Source organism: Haliotis asinina, chromosome 4, assembly GCF_037392515.1.
Source record: "Haliotis asinina isolate JCU_RB_2024 chromosome 4, JCU_Hal_asi_v2, whole genome shotgun sequence".
Classification (NCBI taxonomy): Eukaryota; Metazoa; Mollusca; class Gastropoda; order Lepetellida; family Haliotidae; genus Haliotis; species Haliotis asinina.
The window spans coordinates 28507015-28521719 of record NC_090283.1 but is presented as its reverse complement, the minus strand read 5'-3'; the positions used below and the strand labels follow the sequence as shown (position 1 = coordinate 28521719).

At 40.8% G+C, this 14705-nt stretch overlaps 1 protein-coding gene and 1 pseudogene across 6 annotated transcripts in view; both read right to left on the bottom strand.

The window, feature by feature from the left end:
* Positions 1–414: 414 nt before the first annotated feature.
* Positions 415–6473, bottom strand: LOC137280892 (monocarboxylate transporter 13-like; annotated as a pseudogene).
* Positions 6474–9339: 2866 nt separating this feature from the next.
* The window catches only part of LOC137281479 (monocarboxylate transporter 12-like), a 40475-nt gene continuing 35109 nt past the window's right edge, over positions 9340–14705 (bottom strand). For 5 of the 6 annotated variants that reach the window (XM_067812728.1, XM_067812730.1, XM_067812729.1 and 2 more), the window contains 2 exons: positions 13616–14620; positions 9340–12443 (listed from right to left, as the gene is read on the bottom strand). In XM_067812728.1, the coding sequence (XP_067668829.1) occupies positions 12295–12443; positions 13616–14620 (1154 nt within the window). In that variant the 3' untranslated portion in view covers positions 9340–12294. The remainder of the gene's footprint in view (positions 12444–13615; positions 14621–14705) is intronic. The other variant, XR_010956740.1, reaches the window with a different exon arrangement.

Here is a 14705-nt window from a genome sequence, read left to right as displayed (position 1 = left end):
AACACACATCACTGACAGATTGTAGGAGGACAACATGACCAAATCCACATTAACCTTCGACTTCGTGAAGGTAATAAGTACATTTATTTTGCGCCAAACTATATTCAATAAGTGAATGGTTATAGCGCTAACAAAGCTACGGGTGGCCAAGTCATAGAGGTTGTGCAGACAGGCTCCAGTAGATGTTCTATGATCAATTTTCCAGATAATGATCTTTAGTTTGTCAGCACCAAACCCTTCTCACCGGTTGTATAAATGTGTTGACCCAGCGATACAACTAAAAGCACTGTTAAACCAGCTTAAAAATAACTCATAAGTCTGTACAGGAAATATTCAGCACAAAATTTAACTGAAGCCTTATAAAACCTTGACGTAACGACATGAACTAGAACTGTAGGTTGTTGTAGGTAACTGTCAGGTAACGGGATCAAGTGGTGTCAGATGCAGAGATCCGGTATCTGAAGATCCGAGATCCGCGCCTTTGTTCGATATTCCTGTCACTCGGATAACATCGATCTTCCTAGGACGTTGTCGTGACACTAGTTGTTTGTTGGCCAGGAACGGGACAACTACCAGGATGCTACTTATGAAGAAAGCCCCAGTGGTATAAAAGATCAGATCTTTCAGTGCCATCACATCGGCAACATAACCTGAAAGAGGAAGTACAGATTACCATATGGGTGTCTGTCACATTCCATATTTTTTACAGCCAGTTTTTCAACATTGTTGCTGTGATCTACCTTAAACAGTGAATGAGTGAGTTTAGTAGTATCTACCATGTACACCACTGGGATACGATGCCATGTGTTAACAAAGCCAACATGCGTGATCACCCGATCCCGTTAGTCGTCTCTTACGACATGCATGGGTTACTGAAGATCAGTTCTAACCCGGACCTTCAAGGGTTTACCTGAAACAAATTGATGTGATATGCGTAGCGTACACTTAGGTGTGTTATTGGTTTGAACTGATGTGATAAGTAATGCAGCTTACTTCAGCGTTTGCACAATAGTTCTGACATTAGTTCACATCTGTTTGCACAATAGTTCTGACATTAGTTCACATCTGTTTGCACAATAGTTCTGGTATTAGTTCACATCTGTTTGCAAGAATCATGTTACTACTTGGTCAGGACTACGTTTTCACCACTTACTTTGAAATGGTGGTCCACAAACTGCCCCGATACCCTGCATCATCAATAGACTTCCCATGATTTTGGGCAGATTTTCCAGGTCGAACACAATAATCAACATGGGACACCAGACTGTAGATGTTCCTCCTGTAAGTATACATCCCTTAGAACATGTTTGGACATCTTAAACTATCTTCAATGCACTCATACAGAGAACTACAGATATATGTTTAACTGTAATTTCCCCTCTATTCATATCCGTCATGTACACATGAACATTCATTTAACCTGAATTTAACAGCAGTTGTAAAACATAAGGTTTAAACACGCCACGAGCGACACGCGACTGGGATGCACAATCAAATCACTTGTTTCATACAGTACTTTAAAAACTGTCGGTCGCATGTGGACGTGTTCATTTGGGGTATAAATTCCTTTATTGCAGCATGTGCAGTTTGACATGTCAGGGTGTAGACTTTCAGAAGAAAAAAAAACAATGGTAAGTTATTGGCAAGCAGCCTGCATTGTCGCAACATTGGCGCTTGAACTTGTGAGGGAGCCAGTTGACACCGATGAAGTGATGGATTGTCCAAGATCTGAATCACTGAGCAAGGCCAATGACCGTGATAGCGGAGTCCTGGTTCGTCTGGGGAGTCCCGCAGCCAGTGTCCGAGGTGGAGATGCTCCTGTTTAACATCTACATGAACTGACCCAGGAACGCCATAAGGAACCGCGGAGTGACTGCTGAACATGCCGCATTTGATAGCCAGTATGAAGCGGGACTGACAGATGTGGTGCGAGTGGTGGCTGCACCATCTCCTGGAGCAGACACCTGTGGTGCTTCGTATTACTGAATTTTCCTCTTTGTGTCAGTAGGCCATCAGCCCATGTACAATCATAGTACACAGATATTTAGCATTTCATTTTAGACAAGGCAATGTACAAGGTTACACATTATTTACACACACTGGATCATGCTTAATAAATTGCACACTTTGTAGACGAATACTGGTATCATTACAATGCATTGATTTTTAAACTTACTGCTAGTTGGACATTGATCCAAATTTGGTAGATATAGACCGTGTAACATACATATGCATCACAGACAAAACGAACATGTAATTCATCCTCCGGGATTCAACTGCTACACAGTTTACATATTTTGGGGGCATAATTATCATCTTTTTGTCTTACATTACAAAGGAGGAGTAGGTGAAGTCTAAGTAAGCAAAACTATCGTCTATATTCGTTAAAACATAAAACTCTACATCTAATAAAGATTTAATGGTCTGGTAGCAAGCTAAAAGCGACGATTCATTAATTCTACTGAACATGCTTTACATCAAAAAGCCTCTGTTTGAACATGAATAAATAAATTGATTAATGGTGCTTTAGACAATCTGAACAATCATTATTGGAGAGAGAGTGAGTATTTTCCGCATCAGCAATTTTGCAGCTATTATCGACGAACATTAGTCGAGAATTGTGTGACAATTAAATCGGTGGCAAAATAATGGTGACTATACTTTTTGGAATTATTGATATTCACGTTTTTGTGTTCTCCTCTCAGACTGCAAGTAAATTCTTCCAAATTTCAATTTAGTTTTCGTTTTAATCAGGGTACAGTATGTTGTGTTACACTGTTACCGTTTTAAAACGTTGGAAGTATGGCTTTCAAAGCATTTATAATCACATTTAATGTTCTCGTATTCATCACTTAAAAAGTGAGTGGTGTTTTATCAGTGTGTGTAGTAGGGAGAACGTGCGACATATTTAGATCACATGTTAACTAACATCTAACTCACCGTATGCTGTTCCATAAAACAGTGCTGTAACATAGAAGTCGACCATGTTTTGACATAGGACCACTGCAAAACATGCTAATCCAGACAGACTTGTGAGGATCAAATGTAAATAGAGAGCAGATTTGGGACTCAGCATGCATAAGACACTGAAGAAGGCTCTGCCGAAAATATTCCCAGCTCCAGTAAGGGAGACAACCAGTGCAACTTCTGAAGCAGTCTGGCCAGGAAGTGACGTCATCACATACTCCGGGATGAATGTTGGGAAAGACACAACACCAAGTCCAATCAGCAGGTAGGAAAGACAGAAACTTTTGAAGCCCGGGACTTGGACTATGTGCAGCTGTTCCCTCAATCTTCGCCATAGTGACACTGTGTCTTGAATATAGCTGTCACTCCTCGTCGAATCTGCAATTTAATATAAATCCCTAAATGCATAGCAACACCCCAGCCCTGGGTGCAGGACAGTGACGAAGTAATGTTGTTGAAACAATACTTTACAAAGTTGTAAGTTTTAAAACAGCGCACGTTTTCAAACCATGGACTTGTCTTGACTGCACTCCAATGGTTGGCTATGTGAACTGTGTCGTATGCTTATCAAATGGTTAGATGGAGAGTTTTTAACGCCACACTCAGCTATATTTCAGCTTTGTGGCGACGTAACATATGTAATATTTGGGATTTCACTTTCTCAGTATAGATGAAATTCTAGTCCTTTTGTTGGGTTGAGTCCGATACGAGATTCAAACTCACACACTCAGCATCAGGTAACCAATCGCCAGTACACAGTGTCAGAGGTCGGCGACCTGTACTGGAGCAGACAATCAGTTCAAATAGGTCTTATGTCTTATTTGAAATGACGCAGAATAACATACCCTTCTTGCCAGGTGGTTTAGGTGACAATTTGATGAGCAGTGCACACGGCAGCATGTGTAAAAACAGGGCACCGTTTATCAGTAGTGCACCTCGCCATCCAAACACATCGGCTAGCCCTGACATGAGGGGCGGCCAGGTCAGACTCCCCACGGCCCCTCCAATACACGCCACACCAATCGCAAGCGGTCTCCATCTAGAAAATTGTCCGCTGAGATGGATCATGCTGGTGACAAAGGTGAGAGATGAACCAGTGCCTGGTGGTAAAACAAAAGGGTCGACATGCGTGAGATTATCTAAATCAGGGTATGTGTAGGTGTGTAATTATAAGTGTATAAGTGTTCTTTCATTGGACAAGAGGAGGCGTAACCCAGAAACTAATAGGTGTACTAGCGGCACGTGGAGGCGTTTATGCGTTTTCCATGAGACTGTATCCTTGAAATGATGCAACTCGTGAACAAAACAAAGAAATGATCCCAAATATCCAAATTATCAACAGTGTTCAATATGAGAGTGATGTTTCACAGCAATTTATTCATTAATTTCAAAATCGATACCACATAAATATTATCTGTTATGACCTTTCAGTGAAATTGATAAACAGTAAGTGACGTTTACAACTGCCATATGAACTTTGTAAATGTCTCCAGTCGCGCCTACCTTGTAATTCAGTTTCACGTTCTATACTCAATGTTAGATTCACTCACTGAACATTCTTCAAATGTGTAACATCATGGATGTAACAGGGATAATTCAGTATCTCAAATTATGTAATGATAGCTTGTAGACCAAATCTTCCTACAAACCTGCCAAGATTCCGACTGTTAGATAGAGAACGTAAATACTACTTGTCTGACTGCTGGCTATCACAGAGGAGGCAAGTATAAGACCTCCAAGCAGGTGTGTATAACGACAACCGACTCTCTCCACTAGCACCGACGTTATCACAGCTGAAACAACATGCATTATTGATAACATTTACTTTAATACAGTGCTCCCCACAGATCCTTACTGGTTTTTCTTCAAGCAGGATTTACTTCAACTGGACCAGTAAAAGTCAACCATCGCTCCTTGAATGCCACAAATTTAATGAAAAGTAATAATAGGCACTGATTCATTTTGTCATCAACAAATAAGGCCACATCTGACCCGTCCTAAGTGCATGTTCACCACCGACGCTGTCTCATGCAGGTATGAACACTTTTGTTTTAGTTACTGCGCTTCTGCTTTAAGGAAACATGGGTTTATTATAAGATAGGTTCTACTAGAACCATCTTTCATGAGCGAGTATACTTTCCGTTTCATACCTACACTTCAGATTTGGCACTTATTGTTCTTTGGCCAAAGATAAATTCATGCAGATAAGAGTCTAGTAACTTTGTCCTTCTATCTTGGCCATGAAATGCAACTTCTTGAGAACCCACACTGAGCACAGGCATTTCAGTGAGACAGCCATCTCGTTAGGTTCATTTCCCTGTTCATCTCAAGAGCTTGCAACTCCTGTGGTAACCCAGTATAACGATGGTGTCAAGTGACTGCGCTGTTGGAAGCACCTTCACGATCCTCCGATCTGTTGGCAGAACCCAGTAGCCTCACATACGTCACTCAATCCCCACAGTCCAGACCTGCCGTTAACCTTGGTCAGACCGAAACAAATGATGATAGCGGTTACTCTTGGCCAGGCGACGACGACGAGGGCCAGGCGGTTGTGTTTGTCACAGATGATTAGTCCTTAACGCTCCAATCGACCGACACTCCATGGCAGGAACTTTCAGTGCATACCCCCAGTTCTTCATAGAAGAAATTGGTTTCACAACATATCCACCGATGTTTGCTCTCCTAACTGACGGCAGAGTAACAACAAACCAGGGTCTACCAAATCATCTGAAGATCCACATGCCTGCTTATCTGAACATCCACATAGCCACTCACCTAACGATCGATGTGCTGTTCTAAACCACAATGAAATGAGTTAGAATCTCACACCATTGATACATGCTTGATACATGCATCGTATCCTAATTGTGTAGATCGATAATCATGATGAATAATTTGGATTGTCTGGTCCAGACTCGATTATAGAAAGCCCGTCGTCATAAGTGATATGGGATATTGTTGAGTGAATTGTTAAACACAAATACACCTACAAATCAAACAATCTTTTGTTTATTATGTAAAAAAATCTTACAAGCCATCCCGAAGAAGCCATTCATGAGGGATCCGATCCAAGACAGCTGGTACTCGGTCACATTCAGGGAGTCCTTGATGTAGATGTAGAGCACACCGTACGATGACACCATCGCATTGTTAAACAAGATAGACATAAAACAGCTGATGACAGAGACAGCCTGGTCATGACCTCCCTGGTGGACAGCTTCCTTCACAGAGTTAACTTGTTCTCGATGTCCCTTGTGAGACGTGTAATCATCAGCGCCATGTGTAATCCCCTTGCTGCTAACTCTGTCCTCAGCGTAGTTGGCGTCAACGTGGAGACAGATGCCAGGCGACATGGTAGATTTCAAAACAATATCATTGCCTACTGCAATACAATCAATAGGCCTTCCCTTCTCTACAATACTGGTAGATTTCACAACATACTGAACTTTATCGTCTTCTGGAAGAACGGTCGAAGCCGAGGCACTGTTGAGTGTCTCTGGCAGCATGGTTTTAGTTTGAAAGTAATTGTTATACAGAGCTGTGATAGTGCATATGAATTAGTATTCTCAAAAATCACAAGTCTATTATCTAATGTATTAAGTCTCAGTAATGTATCACGAGCATGTTCTTGTTTCGACCTGCCGACCTCCAGGAGTGGTCATGCATTTGTTTACAGCGACATCCGTAGCAGGGTATGGCACCAGACCAGGCAGATCTGCCTAGAACCGGTTTCATTCGCCGTATTTCATTTTCAGATGTGACTATCAATAATAACAGTGGCATAAACAATACGTATCTGTTATTCATAATGTTTTATCAACATGCACAGTTGCTGAGCTTCTGTAACTGTGCGAGGTGCAATGTCTAAGTGGGTTGAAATAAAGAATGTTCACATGTACGGTAAAAGATGCTTAACAAAGAAACACTATGTTCAGATAAGATGTAATTAGGTAATAAAGTGAGAGTATAAAAACCTATTTGTACGTTAATGATTAAGTTAGGGCAGACAGAAACGATGTATTGCGTAGTTTCAAATAGTGAAACATTCGCACAATACACAGTGTGCATGAGTGACTGAATGAATTTGGTTTTACACCGCCTTTAGCAATATTCCACTTTTATCACGGCGGGGGACACTGTACCCATGTTGAGAATCGAACCCGGGTGTTCGGCGTGACAAGCGAAAGCGTTAACCACTAGGCTACCCCATCGCCCCACACAGTCTGAATGAATTTGGTTTTACACCGCCTTTAGCAATATTCCACTTTTATCACGGCGGGGGACACTGTACCCATGTTGGGAATCGAACCCATGTGTTCGGCGTGACAAGCGAAAGCGTTAACCACTAGGCTACCCCATCGCCCCACACAGTCATCAATAATCATGTTAAGACCGTGCCGAACCAGTTATCCGAGTTAATGGGTTAATGACCCAGTTGAGTCACGCGAGTTTGTAAAGTTGAACCCAATGAGGTAATAGGATCACATACTTAATTAAAACACAATCAGCTTCTTTAGACTGAAGAGCCCTTTACCGTGGCGTTGAGGATGTTTTCACTCAAGCAGCGTCGCACAAATGTCTACGGTTTTACTTGTCCGAACACAAACCAATTATTTAGAGGTAACACAACTTCATGGATGATGATCTCCCTTGTTTCAACAATGGCGACGTTTCGGTATAGGTCCTCATACCATTACCATTATCTCATACCTCCACTAGACTAGAACCAAAACGTTCCATGGATAAATCAATCAATCAATCAATCAATCAATCAATTGCAAAAGGAACAACCATAGGTTCGGATTGTTATATCTATCAGTTTTGTTCAAACAATATTGAACCGATTTTGTGTTTTGATCCGGAAACAAAATGATTACGGGCGGATGGACAGACAGACGAGGCGTCGACTATATCCCCCTGCATGACATGTCGGAGGGATAACAATAAGTTGATCATCCATAAAGTTGTGTCATCTCCATACCAGCAACTTCTAGAATGTCACTCAAACAAATCAGTTACTTAGTGTTGGCCCAGCGAGATGCCGAGTTCATCAGTACACTGACGGAGATGCCCAGGTCTAGTATGGTCCCCTTGGTGACGAGCGTCAGGCAGCATACTGACAAGCACGATGTCTCAGCGCCTCTCGGATACGTTCATTCTGTGAAACACTTATTATCCAAGCTGTCTTCAGACTTAGGAATGAATGTATGACATATTATAACGTATGTGTAAGTACGTGGTGGTATACTTTTGTCATGTCGTAAGAATCATATCGATGTAAGGGGACATTTCATACAGCATACATCCAGTCCATCAAATTTACTCATATTAAACATTTCAAACACGAATATTTGTGATGATCTCGGCAATGGGGTAGTACTGCCAAGTGATTCAGACGAGGATTTTTCCGCCACGTAGGCGCAATATGCATAGCCAAATTTTGGTTTCTCTTTTTATGATATACGAAAGTTTTCCTCTCACTTCAACATTGAAAATACTAATGTTGCTGATTAAAACATTTTCATTAGGCTAATCCAAACGGATAGTCTTATACACCTTACTGCATTTAACCTGCGAGATGTTGATGAGGTAGGTAATGTATAAAGACCTGCAGTCTTGGTGAGAGTCAATGAACAATCTTCCTCTCGACGTGCTTACGTATTTCCAGACAGATACTAATCAGTTGTTATTGACAACTGATCTGCTTTCATAGGTGTCGAGATTCTTTATCAGTGTCAACACTGGAATCGTCAAAACAGAGTAAAGACAAAATGCGTAAGCTCATGGTAACATACAAAGAAATCACTTTTCACGACATGAGAACACGGGATAGCAGCGCCTGCAACAATTTCTTTGTTTGAAGGTGACTTTGAGCATAATACTCTCACTGGTGTCTTTCTAACTTAAACACTACACAATGAGTGCTTACAGACAAATGCACATACAACGCATCTCTCCAAGCTTACACAATGCCAACCCTGTAAATCGTCTACGCACCCTGAGTATCTTGTAAGCATGAGTTTGAGTTTGTCTTACGCCGCACTCAGCAATGTTCCAGCTATATGGCAGCTGTAAGCATGAATGGAACAAACAGTCAGTAAACTGTAAACCGATGTTCTAGTTCGGACATTAGTACAGATGTCTGGTGGCGTCCAGGTGAACGTTTCAGCCAAACTCGAGTTTTCCTGCCTGTCCAAAAACTGTGCAATGGTTGAACAGCCTAAGCTCATGTGAGGTCATCTTTCGAGATTACGCGCAACTATCTGTGCAAATACAGGGCCCCATTTGCAGCGGGATAATGCCCGCCCAGATTCTACCTTTCTTAGGAACATTTATCTTTAATTATCACATACAAACAATAAATTCCGGCTACATTAGTGATGAGGAAAAACTCTTTATTGACAGAGCTGAGCCATGACAATAACAGTTACAAAAATATATTGCGTGTAAAGTTATAGGTGATTTAAAATATACATCTACATACATAACCATATATAGACCAACAAAGCTGTATATATATGTGCTGAGTAATGATTGTCATTTGGGACCAGCGTTACAGGCATAAGGTACACCATGTATGTCCACATGAAATCAACCAGTAAGATAAACAATAAAAGAACATATATTCTATTTCTATGGACCATAACTTCACAATATGAACTTCCTACTTTATATTCCCTTGAGGTATTTCTGTTCCTTGAACCCATTTTCTCTAATAATCATGCATACCAACAACCAGGAACTGTGTTTCAAAGTAGGAAACCATACTTTAAGCTGAGGTAGATTAGATTTTGACAAGACCTTCCATGTTGATGTTCACTGCTGTATGGAACGGTTCATTGCTTATGGCAGGGGGCATAGGCGATGGTGATTTTTATGGAGTAGCATGTACAATGCCCCTCCCCAAATACAATTCATGAACAAGTAAGTGAACTCCCCACCTTCAAAGAACAAAATTAAAATTATCATCATCCCCAACCATCCTCCCCCATAAATTATGAACATGCCTTACCTGTATGATTATAGACTATATTTTCTACATATGATGTCATTTTTCTGTAACATGGAAAGATATGATTTGAGTAACCTCTGTGGTAAGAGAATGCTCTTTCACATTTCATTTTTTTTTTCATTTTTGCGAATGTTATGATTTTATTCTCTTCGGAAATACTGAAATATATTTTGAAATATTTATATTACCAACAAAATCACAATGTTTTCCTAGACACTTTGATTAATATAACAAACAACAAATATATCATTTCAAAGTATAATGAAACAAAGATATATCTAAAACTTGTTAAAAAGAGATTGTATCCCTCCATAAAAACTGTATCATACCCCCAGATAAAAGTAAATCCTCTGTCCTGTGGCTACTCTCAAGGTCTGGTAATATTATGATCTAGGCACTGTATCCCCACCTTCACAACCTACACTCTGAGCATCAATCAGCTACACAACATACATACTGAACAACAATCAGCCACACAACATGCACGCTGAGTATCAATCATCAACACAAAATACACACTGAATAACCATGGATTACACAACATATACACTGAAAAACATCTTTTACACAACATACATACTGAATAGCAATCAGCTACACAACTCACACTCTGAACAACCATCACCTATAGTCTGAATAAAGACTAGCTACACAACACACCATCTGAATAACATTCAGTCTGAACAACAATCAGCAACACAACAGTCTGAACAACAATCAGCTACACAACATACAGTCTGAACAACAATCAGCTACACAACATACAGTCTGAAGAAAAATAGACTATGCAACATAAAGTATGAATAAAAACAAAACATAAAAAAATCTGACAGAACAGGAGACTGCATTTTCAAATAACTGCTAGAACATATCTGTACCAACATAGTTTGCACTTGACCATTGGTTTTCAACTAAAAGATATTTTACCAGTGAAATAATGCAGTGCACAGATAACATATCTTGTTCATTTCAAGGACGAATACTTCTCATGCACCCTGATGTCATATCTTGTCCATGTTAAGGACAAGCACCTGTCATGCACATCAACATCACATCTTGTCCATGTCAAGGACAAGCACTTGTAATGCACACCAAAATCACATTTTGTCCATGTCAAGGACAAACATTTGTCATGCACCCCCATCTCATATCTTGTTCATTTCAAGGACAAACACTTGTCATGCACACAGAACCTCAAACCAGGTCCATTTGTTGAAAATATAACACAGGTGATTGCACTCAACAAAATTTGTCTTGTAGCCACCTACTTAAGTACCAGGACAAACACTTGTCATGCACACTCACGTCATATTTTGTCCATGTTAAGGACAAACACTTGTCATGCACACCAAACTCAAATCAGGTCCATGTCAAGAACAAAAACTTGTCATGTTACCTGATGTCAAGTCTGGTCTATGTCAAGAACAAACACTTGTCATGTTACCTGATGTCAAGTCTGGTCTATGTCAAGAACAAACACTTGTCATGTTACCTGATGTCAAGTCTGGTCTATGTCAAGAACAAACACTTGTCATGTTACCTGATGTCAAGTCTGGTCTATGTCAAGAACAAACACTTGTCATGTTACCTGATGTCAAGTCTGGTCTATGTCAAGAACAAACACTTGTCATGTTACCTGATGTCAAGTCTGGTCTATGTCAAGAACAAAAACTTGACATGTTACCTGATGTCAAGTCTGGTCTATGTCAAGAACAAACACTTGTCATGTTCACTGACCTTAAATTTTGTCAGTGTCATGCATGCATTTTCTCTGTACATGTATTTCTTGCAAATGATTATGCTTCAAATGTTATAAATAAATATAGAAAAAAATATCAACTGTAGTGTCTTCAGATATTAACACACTGACACATGGCCAGTTCCAAAAGTAAGAAATTCTCCATGAACTTACAGTAAGTGACTGTATTTCCTTCTGGAATATACAACCCAAACACATTTTTTCATTACTATTCTCAATAGCAAGCAAACAAGTGCTGAAATAGCATTTTTGTCAGTATTCCAGTATGTCATCTTGCAGAAACACAGGCTAATAGTAACTATGTCATCAGAAACCTCCAAGTGTATTTACTACAGCTCAAATATCTGGGCTTTATGCAGATTTTCATTTACTGTTTTTATTTGATTTATTTTGTAACTCCCACTGAACCCTAATAGTAATTGTTGTCTGATTGGTTAAATCTATTCAATCTCTCACATCTGATTGGGCAGTCATAGGTCACTTAAAGGTTAGCTTGATGTGACCTTCTACTGGTGGGCAGCATGTTTCTTTACTCTCCATCTTGCCCTCCAGCATGCTATGTTGTAGTATCCGTGTGTTTCTGCCTTTGTTTTTCGAGGCGTCTAACCAGAGGCCAGCACAGTAGAAGAACACCACTGATGAGGCAGCAGGAGGCGCAGATGTAGATAACAATGTCGTACTCACCAGTCATGTCCTTTATCAAACCTGCAAATGTCAATTCACATAGTCTTACTTCTTGTGAGTGAGTAAGTTTAGCTGTACGTCACACTCAGCAATATTCCAGCTATATCGCAGCCATCACAAAATTTGTCCTGTGGTGACTTGAATATCAACCTAGCACTACCCTGCAGGGACATATCATACTTGAATATCAACCTAGCACTACCCTGCAGGGACATATCATACTAGGACTACCCCACAGGGACATATCAAACTGGGATTACCCTCAAGGGACATGCCATGTTAGGACTACCCTGCAGGGACATAACAAGCTAGGAATACCCAACAGGGACACATCAAGCTAGGACTATCCTAAAGGAACATATCAACTTAGGACTACCCTAAAGGGACACATCAAGCTAGGACTACCCTAAAGGAACATATCAACTTAGGACTACCCTAAAGGGACACATCAAGCTAGGACTACCCTAAAGGAACATATCAACTTAGGACTACCCTAAAGGGACACATCAAGCTAGGACTACCTAACAGGGACACATCAAGCTAGGACTACCCTAAAGGAACATATCAACTTAGGACTACCCTAAATGGACATATCAAGCTAGGACTACCCTAAAGGGACACATCAAGCTAGGACTACCCTAAAGGAACATATCAACTTAGGACTACCCTAAAGGGACATATCAAGCTAGGACTACCCAACAGGGACATATCAAGCTAGGACTACTCAACAGGGACATATCAAGCTAGGACTACTCAACAAGGACATATCAAGCTAGGACTACCCAACAGGGACATATCAAGCTAGGACTACCCAACAGGGACATATCAAGCTAGGACTACCAAACAGCGACATATCAAGCTAGGACTACCCAACAGGGACATATCAAGCTAGGACTACCAAACAGGGACACATCAAGCTGGGACTACCCAACAGGGACATATCAAGCAAGGACTACCAAACACGGACACATCTATCTAGAACTACCCTGCAGGTACATATCAAACTAGGAATACCCTCAAGGGACATACCAAGATAGGACTACCCAGATGGGACACATCAATCTAGGACTCCCCGACTGGGACAAGCTGTGACTACTATGAAGGGACATATCATGTGAGAACCACCTAACAGAGACACATCATGCTAGGACTACCTGGAAGGGACATAACAAGCTATAAGTGCCCTGACATACCCAGCAATGGCTGTCCTGTGGCAGCTCCAATCCCCTGCACCAGCAAGACAACTCCCAGGACACGGGACATCTCCTCCAGACCCACAAGGTCTATCAGCACCACAGCTATCATCCCCACATAGCCTCCACCGAAAAATCCATACAAAGCAGAATGAACAGCAATCCATGCAAATGTGTCAGCAAAGATAAACATTGCTGTGTTTAGTCCCAGGAGTATCAGACAAATACTTTTCATCTTGTATCTCTGGATTATATTCAGATCTCCCAGAAAGCCAAAGAGGACCCGTCCAGCCAAGTCACACAGTCCACAAATAGACACCAAAATCGCCTTGTTGTACTTTGTTATGCCCTTGGTTAAAGCATAGGATGGTAGAAACAACACAAAATTAAAATGTCCCAAAAATGCAAAGAAACTCACAATTACATAAAGGACACAAACATAGTTTTTGAGAACAGAAAAATCGAACATTTTTCTTAGTACTGAAGCAATATTTTTGGAAACTTTTGTTTGGTCTTTGTAGATACGGCTGGCATTATGCTCTGTGGTCATGTCTTCAAGACTTGTGACTGAGCCAAGGTATATGCTCCCAGTACTCGCCATCACTGCATGCACTTCACTGAACTCCTCTTCGCTCAGATTCTCTACACCAGCCTCTCCATTGATTGTGACCATTTTAGTATTCTCATGAACATCACAATTCTGTAATTTCCCTATTTCAATTGTATCAACAAATTTGTCTTCATCAATCTGTGAATCCGTCTGGTAGAAAGAAACTGGGCGGAAGAGAGATGCAAACAGTGTTACATGAAAGTAGAGTCCGCTGATCAACAGTACAGTGCCACCTAGTGAGTAGGTTTCCAAGAAGAACTGTATGACAGGGGGAAGTACAAACTGGCCAATGCTTGACCCAGATAGTGCTAAGCCATTAGCCAATGATCGCCGTTTCTTGAAATACTGGCCAAGTAAAATCAAGCCATTTCCGTAGATGGCAGCATTTCCCAGCCCTGCAAGAAGTACATAGCCTTATGAGTACAAGAAACAGCTGGCATCAGCATTATCCAGCAGTTCTACATTGCAATCAGATATTAC